At 55.1% G+C, this 16,380-nt stretch overlaps 1 protein-coding gene across 1 annotated transcript in view; it reads right to left on the reverse strand.

Moving 5' to 3' along the window:
• The window catches only part of LOC140458964 (capping protein, Arp2/3 and myosin-I linker protein 3-like), a 24,310-nt gene extending 12,974 nt beyond the window's left edge, over window positions 1-11,336 (reverse strand). The window contains exons 1-3 of the mRNA XM_072553700.1: window positions 11,288-11,336; window positions 2,999-3,058; window positions 2,120-2,238 (exon numbers count right to left, since the gene is read on the reverse strand). Of these exons, the coding sequence (XP_072409801.1) occupies window positions 2,120-2,238; window positions 2,999-3,058; window positions 11,288-11,320 (212 nt within the window). The 5' untranslated portion in view covers window positions 11,321-11,336. The remainder of the gene's footprint in view (window positions 1-2,119; window positions 2,239-2,998; window positions 3,059-11,287) is intronic.
• Between the last annotated feature and the right edge of the window lie 5,044 nt (window positions 11,337-16,380).

Consider the following 16,380-nt stretch of genomic DNA (forward strand, 5'->3'; position numbering starts at 1 on the left):
TTACAGGGACAGGGAGGGGGTGGAGGGGGGTTACAGAGACAGGGAGGGGGTGTAGGGGGGTTACAGAGATAGGGAGGGGGTGGAGGGGGGTTACAGAGACAGGGAGGGGGTGGAGGGGGTTACAGAGACAGGGAGGGGGTGGAGGGGGTTACAGACACAGGGAGGGGGTGGAGGGGGGTTACAGAGACAGGGAGGGGGTGGAGGGGGGTTACAGAGACAGGGAGGGGGTGGAGGGGGGTTACAGAGACAGGGAGGGGGTGGAGGGGGTTACAGAGACAGGGAGGGGTGGAGGGGGGTTACAGAGACAGGGAGGGGTGGAGGGGGGTTACAGAGACAGGGAGGGGGTGTAGGGGGGTTACAGAGACAGGGAGGGGGTGTAGGGGGGTTACAGGGACAGGGAGGGGTGAAGGGGGTTACAGAGACAGGGAGGGGGTGTAGGGGGGTTACAGAGACAGGGAGGGGGTGGAGGGGGGTTACAGAGACAGGGAGGGCGTGGAGGGGGGTTACAGAGACAGGGAGGGGGTGTAGGGGGGTTACAGAGACAGGGATGGGGTGGAGGGAGTTACAGAGACAGGGAGGGGGTGTAGGGGGGTTACAGAGACAGGGAGGGGGTGTAGGGGGGTTACAGAGACAGGGAGGGGGTGGAGGGGGGTTACAGAGACAGGGAGGGGATGGATGGGGGTTACAGAGACAGGGAGGGGTTGGAGGGGGGTTACAGAGACAGGGAGGGGGTGGAGGGGGGTTACAGAGACAGGGAAGGGGGGTAGAGGGGGTTACAGAGACAGGGAAGGGGTTACAGAGACAGGGAGGGGGTGGAGGGGGTTACAGAGACAGGGAGGGGGTTACAGACACAGGGAGGGGGTGGAGGGGGGTTACAGAGACAGGGAGGGGGTTACAGACACAGGGAGGGGGTGGAGGGGGGTTACAGAGACAGGGAGGGGGTGGAGGGGGTTACAGAGACAGGGAGGGGGTGGAGGGGGTTACAGAGACAGGGAGGGGGTGGAGGGGGGTTACAGAGATAGGGAGGGGGTGGAGGGGGGTTACAGAGACAGGGAGGGGGTGTGGGGGGGGGTTACAGAGACAGGGAGGGGGGGTCGGGGGGTTACAGAGATAGGGAGGGGGTGGAGGGGGGTTACAGAGACAGGGAGGGGGTGGAGGGGGGTTACAGAGACAGGGAGGGGGTGGAGGGGGGTTATAGAGACAGGGAGGGGGTGGAGGGGGTGACAGAGACAGGGAGGGGGTGGAGGGGGGTTACAGAGACAGGGAGGGGGTTACAGAGACAGGGAGGGGGTGTAGGGAGTTACAGAGACAGGGAGGGGGTGTAGGGGGGTTATAGAGACAGGGAGGGGGTGTAGGGGGTTACAGAGACAGGGAGGGGGTGGAGGGGGGTTACAGAGACAGGGAGGGGGTGTAGGGGGGTTACAGAGACAGGGAGGGGGTGGAGGGGGGTTACAGAGACAGGGAGGGGGAGTGGGTTGGGTTACAGAGACAGGGAGGGGGTGTAGGGGGGTTATAGAGACAGGGAGGGGGTGTAGGGGGTTACAGAGACAGGGAGGGGGTGGAGGGGGGTTACAGAGACAGGGAGGGGGTGTAGGGGGGTTATAGAGACAGGGAGGGGGTGTAGGGGGTTACAGAGACAGGGAGGGGGTGGAGGGGGTTACAGAGACAGGGAGGGGGTGGAGGGGGGTTCCAGAGACAGGGAGGGGGAGAAGGGGGGTTACAGAGACAGGGAGGGGTGTCAGGGGGTTACAGAGACAGGGAGGGGGTGGAGGCGGGTTACAGAGACAGGGAGGGGGAGAAGGGGGATTACAGAGACAGGGAGGGGGTGTAGGGGGTTACAGAGACAGGGAGGAGGTGGAGGGGGGTTACAGAGACAGGGAGGGGGTGGAGGGGGGTTACAGAGACAGGGAGGGGGTTACAGAGACAGGGAGGGGGTATAGGGGGGTTACAGAGACAGGGAGGAGGTGGAGGGGGGTTACAGAGACAGGGAGGGGGTGGAGGGGGGTTACAGAGACAGGGAGGGGGAGAAGGGGGGTTACAGAGACAGGGAGGGGTGTCAGGGGGTTACAGAGACAGGGAGGGGGAGTACGGGGGGGTGGGGAGTTACACTGATACTCACGGGGATGAGGTGGGGAAGATCTTGCTGAGGGAGTAGTTAATGTAACCCATCACACGATGGAGGTCGTTCAGAGACTCGAAGATGACGGACTGGGAGATTTTATCTGTTTCCACCAGAACCTTCTCAACAAACAGAATTAATCAGTGTCTCACACACACAGGGGAAAGCTCCCTCTACACTGTCCCCCCCATCCCAGGGACAGGGACAGCACGGGGTTAGATACAGGGGAAAGCTCCTCTACACTGTCCCCCCCATCCCAGGGACAGGGACAGCACGGGGTTAGATACAGAGTAAAGCTCCCTCTACGCTGTCTCCCCCATCCCAGGGACAGGGACAGGGACAGCACGGGGTTAGATACAGAGTAAAGCTCTCTCTACGCTGTCTCCCCCATCCCAGGGACAGGGACAGGGACAGCACGGGGTTAGATACAGAGTAAAGCTTCCTCTACACTGTCCCCCCATCCCAGGGACAGGGACAGCACGGGGTTAGATACAGAGTAAAGCTCCCTCTACACTGTCCCCCCCATCCCAGGGACAGGGACAGCACGGGGTTAGAGACAGAGTAAAGCTCTCTCTACATTGTCTCCCCCTCATCCCAGAGACAGGGACAGTACGGGGTTAGATACAGTGTAAAGATCCCTCTACACTGCTCCCCCCATCCCAGGGACAGGGATAGCACGGGGGTTAGGTACAGAGTAAAGCTCCCTCTACACTGTCCCCCCCCATCCCAGGAACAGGGACAGCACGGGGTTAGATACAGAGTAATGCTCCCTCTACACTGTCCTCTCATCGCAGGGACAGGGCCAGCACGGGGTTAGATACAGAGTAAAGCTCCCTCTACACCTTCCCCCCCTCTCACAGTAACTGCGCTGGGACTAACCTGGTCGGAATTCACCGGAATCAGGTTTCGGATTTCCAGGAAATTGAATGTGCTCTCGATCTGTTCCAAACAAAAACGGAGTCACGGACTGGAATTCCCGAACTGGCTCAAAGGGAGAAGACAGAGGGCGGTGGTGGAGGGTTGTTTTTCAGACTGGAGGCCCGTGACCAGTGGAGTGCCACAAGGATCGGGGCTGGGTCCTCTACTTTTTGTCATTTCCATAAATGATTTGGATGTGAGTATAAGAGGGACGGTTAGTAAGGTGCAGATGACCCCAAAATTGGAGGGTGTAGTGGGACAGCGAAGAGGGTTCCCTCAGATTACAACAGGATCTGGCCCAGATGGGCCAATGGGCTGAGAAGGGGCAGATGGAGTTTAATTCAGATCAATGGGAGGGGCTGCATTTTGGGAAAGTAAACCTTAGCAGGACTTATCCACTTAATGGGAAGGTCCGAGGGAGTGTTACTGAACAAAGAGACCTTGGAGTGTAGGTTCATAGCTCCTTGAAAGTGGAGTCACAGGTCGATAGGAGAGTGAAGGCAGCGTTTGGTCTGGTCTCCTTTATTGGTCAGAGTATTGAGTACAGGGAGTTGGGAGGGTCATGTTGGGGCTGGACAGGACATTGGTTAGGGCACTGTTGGAATATTGTGTGTAATTCTGGTCTCCTTCCTATCGGAAAGATGTTGTGAAACTTGAAAGGGTTCAGAAAAGATTTACAAGGATGTTGTCAGGGTTGGAGGGTGTGAGCTACAGGGAGAGGCTGAACAGGGTGGGGCTGTTTTCCCCGGAGTGTCGGAGGGTGAGGGGTGACCTTATAGAGGGGTTATAAAATCACGAGGGGGACATGGATAGGGTAAATAGACAAGGTCTTTTCCCCCTGGGGTGGGGGAGCCCAGAACTAGAGGGTTATAAAATCACGAGGGGGGACATGGATAGGGTAAATAGACAAGGTCTTTTCCCCCCTGGGGTGGGGGAGCCCAGAACTAGAGGGTTATAAAATCACGAGGGGGGACATGGATAGGGTAAATAGACAAGGTCTTTTCCCCCTGGGGTGGGGGAGCCCAGAACTAGAGGGTTATAAAATCACAGGGGGGACATGGATAGGGTAAATAGACAAGGTCTTTTCCCCCTGGGGTGGGGGAGTCCAGAACTAGAGGGGGGTAGGTTTAGGGTGAGAGGGGAAAGGGACCCGAGGGGTAACCTTTTCCCCCAGAGGGTGGTGCGTGTGTGGAATGAGCTGCCAGAGGAACGGGTGGGGGCTGGGACAATGACAACAGTTAAAAGGGATCAGGGTGGGGACGGGGATAGGAAGGGGTTTAGGGGGAGACGGGGACGGGGATAGGAAGGGGTTTAGAGGGAGACGGGGACGGGGATAGGAAGGGGTTTAGGGGGAGATGGGGACGGGGATAGGAAGGGGTTTAGAGGGAGACGGGGACGGGGATAGGAAGGGGTTTAGGGGGAGATGGGGACGGGGATAGGAAGGGGTTTAGAGGGAGACGGGGACGGGGATAGGAAGGGGTTTAGAGGGAGATGGGGACGGGGATAGGAAGGGGTTTAGAGGGAGATGGGGACGGGGATAGGAAGGGGTTTAGAGGGAGACGGGGACGGGGATAGGAAGGGGTTTAGGGGGAGACGGGGACGGGGATAGGAAGGGGTTTAGAGGGAGACGGGGACGGGGATAGGAAGGGGTTTAGAGGGAGATGGGGACGGGGATAGGAAGGGGTTTAGAGGGAGATGGGGACGGGGATAGGAAGGGGTTTAGAGGGAGACGGGGACGGGGATAGGAAGGGGTTTAGGGGGAGACGGGGACGGGGATAGGAAGGGGTTTAGAGGGAGACGGGGACGGGGATAGGAAGGGGTTTAGAGGGAGATGGGGACGGGGATAGGAAGGGGTTTAGAGGGAGATGGGGACGGGGATAGGAAGGGGTTTAGGGGGAGATGGGGACGGGGATAGGAAGGGGTTTAGAGGGAGATGGGGACGGGGATAGGAAGGGGTTTAGGGGGAGACGGGGACGGGGATAGGAAGGGGTTTAGGGGGAGATGGGGACGGGGATAGGAAGGGGTTTAGAGGGAGACGGGGACGGGGATAGGAAGGGGTTTAGGGGGAGATGGGGACGGGGATAGGAAGGGGTTTAGAGGGAGACGGGGACGGGGATAGGAAGGGGTTTAGGGGGAGATGGGGACGGGGATAGGAAGGGGTTTAGGGGGAGACGGGGACGGGGATAGGAAGGGGTTTAGAGGGAGACGGGGACGGGGATAGGAAGGGGTTTAGAGGGAGACGGGGACGGGGATAGGAAGGGGTTTAGGGGGAGATGGGGACGGGGATAGGAAGGGGTTTAGGGGGAGACGGGGACGGGGATAGGAAGGGGTTTAGAGGGAGATGGGGACGGGGAGAGGAAGGGGTTTAGAGGGAGATGGGGACGGGGATAGGAAGGGGTTTAGAGGGAGACGGGGACGGGGATAGGAAGGGGTTTAGAGGGAGATGGGGACGGGGATAGGAAGGGGTTTAGGGGGTGATGGGGACGGGGATAGGAAGGGGTTTAGAGGGAGATGGGGACGGGGATAGGAAGGGGTTTAGGGGGAGATGGGGACGGGGATAGGAAGGGGTTTAGGGGGAGACGGGGACGTGGACAGGAAGGGGTTTAGAGGGAGATGGGGACGGGGACAGGAAGGGGTTTAGGGGGAGATGGGGACGGGGATAGGAAGGGGTTTAGGGGGAGACGGGGACGGGGATAGGAAGGGGTTTAGGGGGAGACGGGGACGGGGATAGGAAGGGGTTTAGGGGGAGATGGGGACGGGGATAGGAAGGGGTTTAGAGGGAGACGGGGACGGGGATAGGAAGGGGTTTAGGGGGAGACGGGGACGGGGATAGGAAGGGGTTTAGGGGGAGACGGGGACGGGGATAGGAAGGGGTTTAGAGGGAGACGGGGACGGGGATAGGAAGGGGTTTAGAGGGAGACGGGGACGGGGATAGGAAGGGGTTTAGAGGGAGATGGGGACGGGGATAGGAAGGGGTTTAGGGGGAGACGGGGACGGGGATAGGAAGGGGTTTAGGGGGAGACGGGGACGGGGATAGGAAGGGGTTTAGGGGGAGACGGGGACGGGGATAGGAAGGGGTTTAGGGGGAGATGGGGACGGGGATAGGAAGGGGTTCAGAGGGAGACGGGGACGGGGATAGGAAGGGGTTCAGAGGGAGACGGGGACGGGGATAGGAAGGGGTTTAGGGGGAGACGGGGACGGGGATAGGAAGGGGTTTAGAGGGAGACGGGGACGGGGATAGGAAGGGGTTTAGAGGGAGACGGGGACGGGGATAGGAAGGGGTTTAGAGGGAGACGGGGACGGGGATAGGAAGGGGTTTAGAGGGAGACGGGGACGGGGATAGGAAGGGGTTTAGAGGGAGACGGGGACGGGGATAGGAAGGGGTTTAGAGGGAGACGGGGACGGGGATAGGAAGGGGTTTAGAGGGAGACGGGGACGGGGATAGGAAGGGGTTTAGAGGGAGACGGGGACGGGGATAGGAAGGGGTTTAGAGGGAGACGGGGACGGGGATAGGAAGGGGTTTAGAGGGAGACGGGGACGGGGATAGGAAGGGGTTTAGAGGGAGACGGGGACGGGGATAGGAAGGGGTTTAGAGGGAGACGGGGATAGGAAGGGGTTTAGGGGGTGATGGGGACGGGGATAGGAAGGGGTTTAGAGGGAGACGGGGACGGGGATAGGAAGGGGTTTAGAGGGAGATGGGGACGGGGATAGGAAGGGGTTTAGAGGGAGATGGGCCGGGTGCTGGGGAATGGGGACTGGATTAGATTGGGATATCCAGGTCAGCACAGACAGGTTGGGCTGAAGGGTCTGTTTCCATGCTGTACATCTCTATGACTCCCTGTGACTAATCGAGGGGTTCGGGAAGGGGTTTATATACAGAATAACAGATACCCCGGGGAGGGAGTTACAGACTGGAATCTAATCGAGGGGTTCAGGGTGGGGTTTATATACAGAATAACAGATACCCCGGGGAGGGAGTTACAGACTGGAATCTAATCGAGGGGTTCAGGGTGGGGCTTATATACAGAATAACAGATACCCCGGGGAGGGAGTTACAGACTGGAATCTAATCGAGGGGTTCGGGTTGGGGTTTATATACAGAATAACAGATGCCTCGGGAGGGAGTTACAGACTGGAATCTAATCGAGGGGTTCGGGGTGAGGTTTATATACAGAATAACAGATACCCCGGGGAGGGAGTTACAGACTGGAATCTAATCGAGGGGTTCAGGGGGGGTTTATATACAGAATAACAGATACCCCGGGGAGGGAGTTACAGACTGGAATCTAATCGAGGGGTTCGGGGTGAGGTTTATATACAGAATAACAGATACCCCGGGGAGGGAGTTACAGACTGGAATCTAATCGAGGGGTTCAGTGTGGGGTTTATATACAGAATAATAGATACCCCGGGGAGGGAGTTACAGACTGGAATCTAATCGAGGGGTTCAGGGTGGGGTTTATATACAGAATAACAGATACCCCGGGGAGGGAGTTACAGACTGGAATCTAATCGAGGGGTTCGGGGTGGGGTTTATATACAGAATAACAGATACCTCGGGAGGGAGTTACAGACTGGAATCTAATCGAGGGGTTCAGGGTGAGGTTTATATACAGAATAACAGATACCCCGGGGAGGGAGTTACAGACTGGAATCTAATCGAGGGGTTTGGGGTGGGGTTTATATACAGAATAACAGATACCCCGAGGAGGGAGTTACAGACTGGAATCTAATCGAGGGGTTCAGGGTGGGGTTTATATACAGAATAACAGATACCCCGTGGAGGCCGTTACAGACTGGAATCTAATCGAGGGGTTCGGGGTGGGGTTTATATACAGAATAACAGATACCTCGGGAGGGAGTTACAGACTGGAATCTAATCGAGGGGTTCAGGGTGAGGTTTATATACAGAATAACAGATACCCCGGGGAGGGAGTTACAGACTGGAATCGAATCGAGGGGTTCGGGGTGGGGTTTATATACAGAATAACAGATACCCCGGGGAGGGAGTTACAGACTGGAATCTAATCGAGGGGTTCGGGGTGGGGTTTATATACAGAATAACAGATACCCCAGGGAGGGAGTTACAGACTGGAATCTATCGAGTGGTTCGGGGTGGGGTTTATATACAGAATAACAGATAACCCCGGGAGGGAGTTACAGACTGGAATCTAAACGAGGGGTTCGGGGTGGGGTTTATATACAGAATAACAGATACCCCAGGGAGGGAGTTACAGACTGGAATCTAATCGAGGGGTTCGGGGTGGGGTTTATATACAGAATAACAGATACCCCAGGGAGGGAGTTACAGACTGGAATCTAATCGAGGGGTTCGGGGTGGGGTTTATATACAGAATAACAGATACCCCGGGGAGGGAGTTACAGACTGGAATCTAATCGAGGGGTTTGGGGTGGGGTTTATATACAGAATAACACATACCCCGGGAGGGAGTTACAGACTGGAATCTAATCGTGGGGTTCAGGGTGGGGTTTATATACAGAATAACAGATACCCCGGGGAGGGAGTTACAGACTGGAATCTAATCGAGGGGTTCAGGGTGGGGTTGACATACAGAATAACAGATACCCCGGGAGGGAGTTACAGACTGGAATCTAATCGAGTTGTTCAGGGTGGGGCTTATATCCAGAATAACAGATACCCCGGGGAGGGAGTTACAGACTGGAATCTAATCGAGGGGTTCGGGGTGGGGTTTATATACAGAATAACAGATACCCCGGGGAGGGAGTTACAGACTGGAATCTAATCGAGGTGTTGGGGTTGGGGTTTATATACAGAATAACAGATACCCAGGGGAGGGAGTTACAGACTGGAATCTAATCGAGGGGTTCGGGGTCGGGTTTATATACAGAATAACAGATACCCCGGGGAGGGAGTTACAGACTGGAATCTAATCGAGGGGTTCGGGGTGGGGTTTATATACAGAATAACAGATACCCCGGGGAGGGAGTTACAGACTGGAATCTAATCGAGGGGTTCGGGGTGGGGTTTATATACAGAATAACAGATACCCCAGGAGGGAATTACAGACTGGAATCTAATCGAGGGGTTCGGGGGTGAGGTTTATATACAGAATAACAGATACCCCGGGGAGGGAGTGACAGACTGGAATCTAATCGAGGGGTTCAGGGTGGGGTTTATATACAGAATAACAGAAACCCCGGGGAGGGAGTTACAGACTGGAATCTAATCGAGGGGTTCGGGGTGGGGTTTATATACAGAATAACAGATACCCTGGGGAGGGGGTTACAGACTGGAATCTAATCGAGGGGTTCGGGGGTGGGGTTTATATACAGAATAACAGATACCCCGGGGAGGGAGTTACAGACTGGAATCTAATCGAGGGGTTCGGGGTGGGGTTTATATACAGAATAACAGATACCCCGGGAGGGGGTTACAGACTGGAATCTCATCGAGGGGTTCGGGGTGGGGTTTATATACAGAATAACAGATACCCCGGGGAGGGAGTTACAGACTGGAATCTAATCGAGGGGTTCAGGGTGGGGTTTATATACAGAATAACAGATACCCCGGGGAGGGGGTTACAGACTGGAATCTAATCGTGGGGTTCGGGGTGGGGTTTATATACAGAATAACAGATACCCCCGGGAGGGAGTTACAGACTGGAATCTAATCGAGTGGTTCGGTGTGGGGTTTATATACAGAATAACAGATACCCCGGGAGGGAGTTACAGACTGGAATCTAATCCAGGGGTTCGGGGTGGGGTTTATATACAGAATAACAGATACCCCGGGAGGGAGTTACAGACTGGAATCTAATCGAGGGGTTCGGGGTGGGGTTTATATACAGAATAACAGATACCCCGGGGAGGGAGTTACAGACTGGAATCTAATCGAGGGGTTCGGGGTGGGGTTTATATACAGAATAACAGATACCCCGGGGAGGGAGTTACAGACTGGAATCTAATCGAGGGGTTCAGGGTGGGGCTTATATACAGAATAACAGATACCCCGGGGAGGGAGTTACAGACTGGAATCTAATCGAGGGGTTCGGGGTGGGGTTTATATACAGAATAACAGATGCCTCGGGAGGGAGTTACAAACTGGAATCTAATCGAGGGGTTCGGGGTGAGGTTTATATACAGAATAACAGATACCCCGGGAGGGAGTTACAGACTGGAATCTAATCGAGGGGTTCGGGGTGGGGTTTATATACAGAATAACAGATACCCCGGGGAGGGAGTTACAGACTGGAACCTAATCGAGGGGTTCGGGGTGGGGTTTTTATACAGAATAACAGATACCCCGGGGAGGGAGTTACAGACTGGAATCTAATCGAGGGGTTCGGGGTGGGGTTTATATACAGAATAACAGATACCCCGGGAAGGAGTTACAGACTGGAATCTAATCGAGGGGTTCGGGGTGGGGTTTATATACAGAATAACAGATACCCCGGGAAGGAGTTACAGACTGGAATCTAATCGAGGGGTTCGGGGTGGGGTTTATATACAGAATAACAGATACCCCGGGGAGGGAGTTACAGACTGGAATCTAATCGAGGGGTTTGGGGTGGGGTTTATATACAGAATAACAGATACCCCGGGGAGGGAGTTACAGACTGGAATCTAATCGAGGGGTTTGGGGGTGGGGTTTATATCCAGAATAACAGATACCCCGGGGAGGGGGGAACAGACTGGAATCTAATTGAGGGGTTCGGGGTGGGGTTTATATACAGAATAACAGATACCCCGGGGAGGGAGTTACAGACTGGAATCTAATCGAGGGGTTCGGGGTGGGGTTTATATACAGAATAACAGATACCCCGGGGAGGGAGTTACAGACTGGAATCTAATCGAGGGGTTCGGGGTGGGGTTTATATACAGAATAACAGATACCCCGGGGAGGGAGTTACAGACTGGAATCTAATCGAGGGGTTCGGGGTGGGGTTTATATACAGAATAACAGATACCCCGGGAAGGAGTTACAGACTGGAATCTAATCGAGGGGTTCGGGGTGGGGTTTATATACAGAATAACAGATACCCCGGGGAGGGAGTTACAGACTGGAATCTAATCGAGGGGTTTGGGGGTGGGGTTTATATACAGAATAACAGATACCCCGGGGAGGGAGTTACAGACTGGAATCTAATCGAGGGGTTTGGGGGTGGGGTTTATATACAGAATAACAGATACCCCGGGGAGGGGGGAACAGACTGGAATCTAATCGAGGGGAGAGGTATAGATCACAGAATTTCCATCTTTCTCTCTGACCTTCACTGGACATTTCATACTCAACAGATTCATCCTCCATTTTGTCAGCACCTGTAGAGAGAGACAATATTCAGGATTATTCCAGAGGCTGCAGGGAAAGATCTCTCCGCGATACTAAAGGGGGCAGGGAGTGAGGGGGGAGAGTGGGATTAGACTGGGTGGGATATTAAAGGGAGTGAGGGGGGAGAGTGGGATTAGACTGGGTGGGATATTAAAGGGAGTGAGGGGGGAGAGTGGGATTAGACTGGGTGGGATATTAAAGGGAGTGAGGGGGGAGAGTGGGATTAGACTGGGTGGGATATTAAAGGGAGTGAGGGGGGAGAGTGGGATTAGACTGGGTGGGATATTAAAGGGAGTGAGGGGGGAGAGTGGGATTAGACTGGGTGGGATATTAAAGGGAGTGAGGGGGGAGAGTGGGATTAGACTGGGTGGGATATTAAAGGGAGTGAGGGGGGAGAGTGGGATTAGACTGGGTGGGATATTAAAGGGAGTGAGGGGGAGAGTGGGATTAGACTGGGTGGGATATTAAAGGGAGTGAGGGAGGAGAGTGGGATTAGACTGGGTGGGATATTAAAGGGAGTGAGGGGGGAGAGTGGGATTAGACTGGGGGGGATATTAAAGGGAGTGAGGGGGGAGAGTGGGATTAGACTGGGTGGGATATTAAAGGGAGGGGGAGAGTGGGATTAGACTGGGGGGGATATTAAAGGGAGTGAGGGGGAGAGTGGGATTAGACTGGGTGGGATATTAAAGGGAGTGAGGGGGAGAGTGGGATTAGACTGGGTGGGATATTAAAGGGAGTGAGGGGGGAGAGTGGGATTAGACTGGGTGGGATATTAAAGGGAGTGAGGGGGAGAGTGGGATTAGACTGGGTGGGATATTAAAGGGAGTGAGGGGGAGAGTGGGATTAGACTGGGTGGGGTATTAAAGGGAGTGAGGGAGGAGAGTGGGATTAGACTGGGTGGGATATTAAAGGGAGGGGGAGAGTGGGATTAGACTGGGTGGGATATTAAAGGGAGTGGGGAGTGAGGGGGGAGAGTGGGATTAGACTGGGTGGGATATTAAAGGGAGTGAGGGGGGAGAGTGGGATTAGACTGGGTGGGATATTAAAGGGAGTGAGGGGGGAGAGTGGGATTAGACTGGGTGGGATATTAAAGGGAGAGGGGAGTGAGGGGGGAGAGTGGGATTAGACTGGGGGGGATATTAAAGGGAGTGAGGGGGGAGAGTGGGATTAGACTGGGTGGGATATTAAAGGGAGTGAGGGGGGAGAGTGGGATTAGACTGGGTGGGATATTAAAGGGAGAGGGGAGTGAGGGGGGAGAGTGGGATTAGACTGGGGGGGATATTAAAGGGAGTGAGGGGGGAGAGTGGGATTAGACTGGGTGGGATATTAAAGGGAGTGAGGGGGGAGAGTGGGATTAGACTGGGTGGGATATTAAAGGGGGTGAGGGGGGAGAGTGGGATTAGACTGGGTGGGATATTAAAGGGAGTGAGGGGGGAGAGTGGGATTAGACTGGGGGGGATATTAAAGGGAGTGAGGGGGGAGAGTGGGATTAGACTGGGGGGGATATTAAAGGGAGTGAGGGGAGAGAGTGGGATTAGACTGGGTGGGATATTAAAGGGAGTGAGGGGGGAGAGTGGGATTAGACTGGGTGGGATATTAAAGGGAGTGAGGGGGGAGAGTGGGATTAGACTGGGTGGGATATTAAAGGGAGTGGGGAGTGAGGGGGGAGAGTGGGATTAGACTGGGTGGGATATTAAAGGGTGTGAGGGGGGAGAGTGGGATTAGACTGGGGGGATATTAAAGGGAGTGAGGGGGAGAGTGGGATTAGACTGGGTGGGATATTAAAGGGAGTGAGGGGGAGAGTGGGATTAGACTGGGTGGGATATTAAAGGGAGTGAGGGGGGAGAGTGGGATTAGACTGGGTGGGATATTAAAGGGAGTGGGGAGTGAGGGGGAGAGTGGGATTAGACTGGGGGGGATATTAAAGGGAGTGAGGGGGGAGAGTGGGATTAGACTGGGTGGGATATTAAAGGGAGTGAGGGGGGAGAGTGGGATTAGACTGGGGGGGATATTAAAGGGGGGGTGAGGGGGGAGAGTGGGATTAGACTGGGTGGGATATTAAAGGGAGTGAGGGGGGAGAGTGGGATTAGACTGGGTGGGATATTAAAGGGAGTGAGGGGGGAGAGTGGGATTAGACTGGGTGGGATATTAAAGGGAGTGAGGGGGGAGAGGGGGATTAGACTGGGTGGGATATTAAAGGGAGTGAGGGAGGAGAGTGGGATTAGACTGGGGGGATATTAAAGGGAGTGGGGAGTGAGGGGGGAGAGTGGGATTAGACTGGGTGGGATATTAAAGGGAGTGGGGAGTGAGGGGGGAGAGTGGGATTAGACTGGGTGGGATATTAAAGGGAGTGAGGGGGGAGAGTGGGATTAGACTGGGTGGGATATTAAAGGGAGTGAGGGAGGAGAGTGGGATTAGACTGGGGGGATATTAAAGGGAGTGGGGAGTGAGGGGGAGAGTGGGATTAGACTGGGTGGGATATTAAAGGGAGTGGGGAGTGAGGGGGGAGAGTGGGATTAGACTGGGTGGGATATTAAAGGGAGTGAGGGGGGAGAGTGGGATTAGACTGGGTGGGATATTAAAGGGAGTGAGGGGGGAGAGTGGGATTAGACTGGGTGGGATATTAAAGGGAGTGAGGGAGGAGAGTGGGATTAGACTGGGGGGATATTAAAGGGAGCGGGGAGTGAGGGGGGAGAGTGGGATTAGACTGGGTGGGATATTAAAGGGAGTGAGGGGGGAGAGTGGGATTAGACTGGGGGGGATATTAAAGGGAGTGAGGGGGAGAGTGGGATTAGACTGGGTGGGATATTAAAGGGAGAGGGGAGTGAGGGGGGAGAGTGGGATTAGACTGGGGGGGATATTAAAGGGAGTGAGGGGGGAGAGTGGGATTAGACTGGGTGGGATATTAAAGGGAGCGGGGAGTGAGGGGGGAGAGTGGGATTAGACTGGGTGGGATATTAAAGGGAGTGAGGGGGGAGAGTGGGATTAGACTGGGGGGGATATTAAAGGGAGTGAGGGGGAGAGTGGGATTAGACTGGGTGGGATATTAAAGGGAGAGGGGAGTGAGGGGGGAGAGTGGGATTAGACTGGGGGGGATATTAAAGGGAGTGAGGGGGGAGAGTGGGATTAGACTGGGTGGGATATTAAAGGGAGCGGGGAGTGAGGGGGGAGAGTGGGATTAGACTGGGTGGGATATTAAAGGGAGTGAGGGGGGAGAGTGGGATTAGACTGGGGGGGATATTAAAGGGAGTGAGGGGGAGAGTGGGATTAGACTGGGTGGGATATTAAAGGGAGAGGGGAGTGAGGGGGGAGAGTGGGATTAGACTGGGGGGGATATTAAAGGGAGTGAGGGGGGAGAGTGGGATTAGACTGGGTGGGATATTAAAGGGAGTGAGGGGGGAGAGTGGGATTAGACTGGGTGGGATATTAAAGGGAGTGAGGGGGGAGAGTGGGATTAGACTGGGTGGGATATTAAAGGGAGTGAGGGGGGAGAGTGGGATTAGACTGGGTGGGATATTAAAGGGAGTGAGGGGGGAGAGTGGGATTAGACTGGGTGGGATATTAAAGGGAGTGAGGGGGGAGAGTGGGATTAGACTGGGTGGGATATTAAAGGGAGTGGGGAGTGAGGGGGGAGAGTGGGATTAGACTGGGGGGGATATTAAAGGGAGTGAGGGGGGAGAGTGGGATTAGACTGGGTGGGATATTAAAGGGAGTGGGGAGTGAGGGGGGAGAGTGGGATTAGACTGGGTGGGATATTAAAGGGAGTGAGGGGGGAGAGTGGGATTAGACTGGGTGGGATATTAAAGGGAGTGGGGAGTGAGGGGGGAGAGTGGGATTAGACTGGGTGGGATATTAAAGGGAGTGGGGAGTGAGGGGGGAGAGTGGGATTAGACTGGGGGGGATATTGAAGGGAGTGAGGAGTGAGGGGGGAGAGTGGGATTAGACTGGGTGGGATATTAAAGGGAGTGAGGGGGAAGAGTGGGATTAGACTGGGTGGGATATTAAAGGGAGTGAGGGGGGAGAGTGGGATTAGACTGGGTGGGATATTAAAGGGAGTGGGGAGTGAGGGGGGAGAGTGGGATTAGACTGGGGGGATATTAAAGGGAGTGGGGAGTGAGGGGGGAGAGTGGGATTAGACTGGGTGGGATATTAAAGGGAGTGAGGGGGGAGAGTGGGATTAGACTGGGTGGGATATTAAAGGGAGTGGGGAGTGAGGGGGGAGAGTGGGATTAGACTGGGTGGGATATTAAAGGGAGTGAGGGGGGAGAGTGGGATTAGACTGGGTGGGATATTAAAGGGAGTGAGGGGGGAGAGTGGGATTAGACTGGGTGGGATATTAAAGGGAGTGGGGAGTGAGGGGGGAGAGTGGGATTAGACTGGGGGGGATATTAAAGGGAGTGAGGGGGGAGAGTGGGATTAGACTGGGTGGGATATTAAAGGGAGTGAGGGGGGAGAGTGGGATTAGACTGGGTGGGATATTAAAGGGAGTGAGGGGGGAGAGTGGGATTAGACTGGGTGGGATATTAAAGGGAGCGGGGAGTGAGGGGGGAGAGTGGGATTAGACTGGGTGGGATATTAAAGGGAGCGGGGAGTGAGGGGGAGAGTGGGATTAGACTGGGTGGGATATTAAAGGGAGTGAGGGGGGAGAGTGGGATTAGACTGGGTGGGATATTAAAGGGAGTGGGGAGTGAGGGGGGAGAGTGGGATTAGACTGGGTGGGATATTAAAGGGAGCGGGGAGTGAGGGGGAGAGTGGGATTAGACTGGGTGGGATATTAAAGGGTGTGAGGGGGGAGAGTGGGATTAGACTGGGGGGGATATTAAAGGGAGTGAGGGGGGAGAGTGGGATTAGACTGGGTGGGATATTAAAGGGAGTGAGGGGGAGAGTGGGATTAGACTGGGTGGGATATTAAAGGGAGTGAGGGGGGAGAGTGGGATTAGACTGGGGGGGATATTAAAGGGAGTGAGGGGGAGAGTGGGATTAGACTGGGTGGGATATTAAAGGGAGTGAGGGGGGAGAGTGGGATTAGACT

This window comes from Chiloscyllium punctatum, chromosome 34 (assembly GCF_047496795.1).
Source record: "Chiloscyllium punctatum isolate Juve2018m chromosome 34, sChiPun1.3, whole genome shotgun sequence".
Taxonomy (NCBI): domain Eukaryota; kingdom Metazoa; phylum Chordata; class Chondrichthyes; order Orectolobiformes; family Hemiscylliidae; genus Chiloscyllium; species Chiloscyllium punctatum.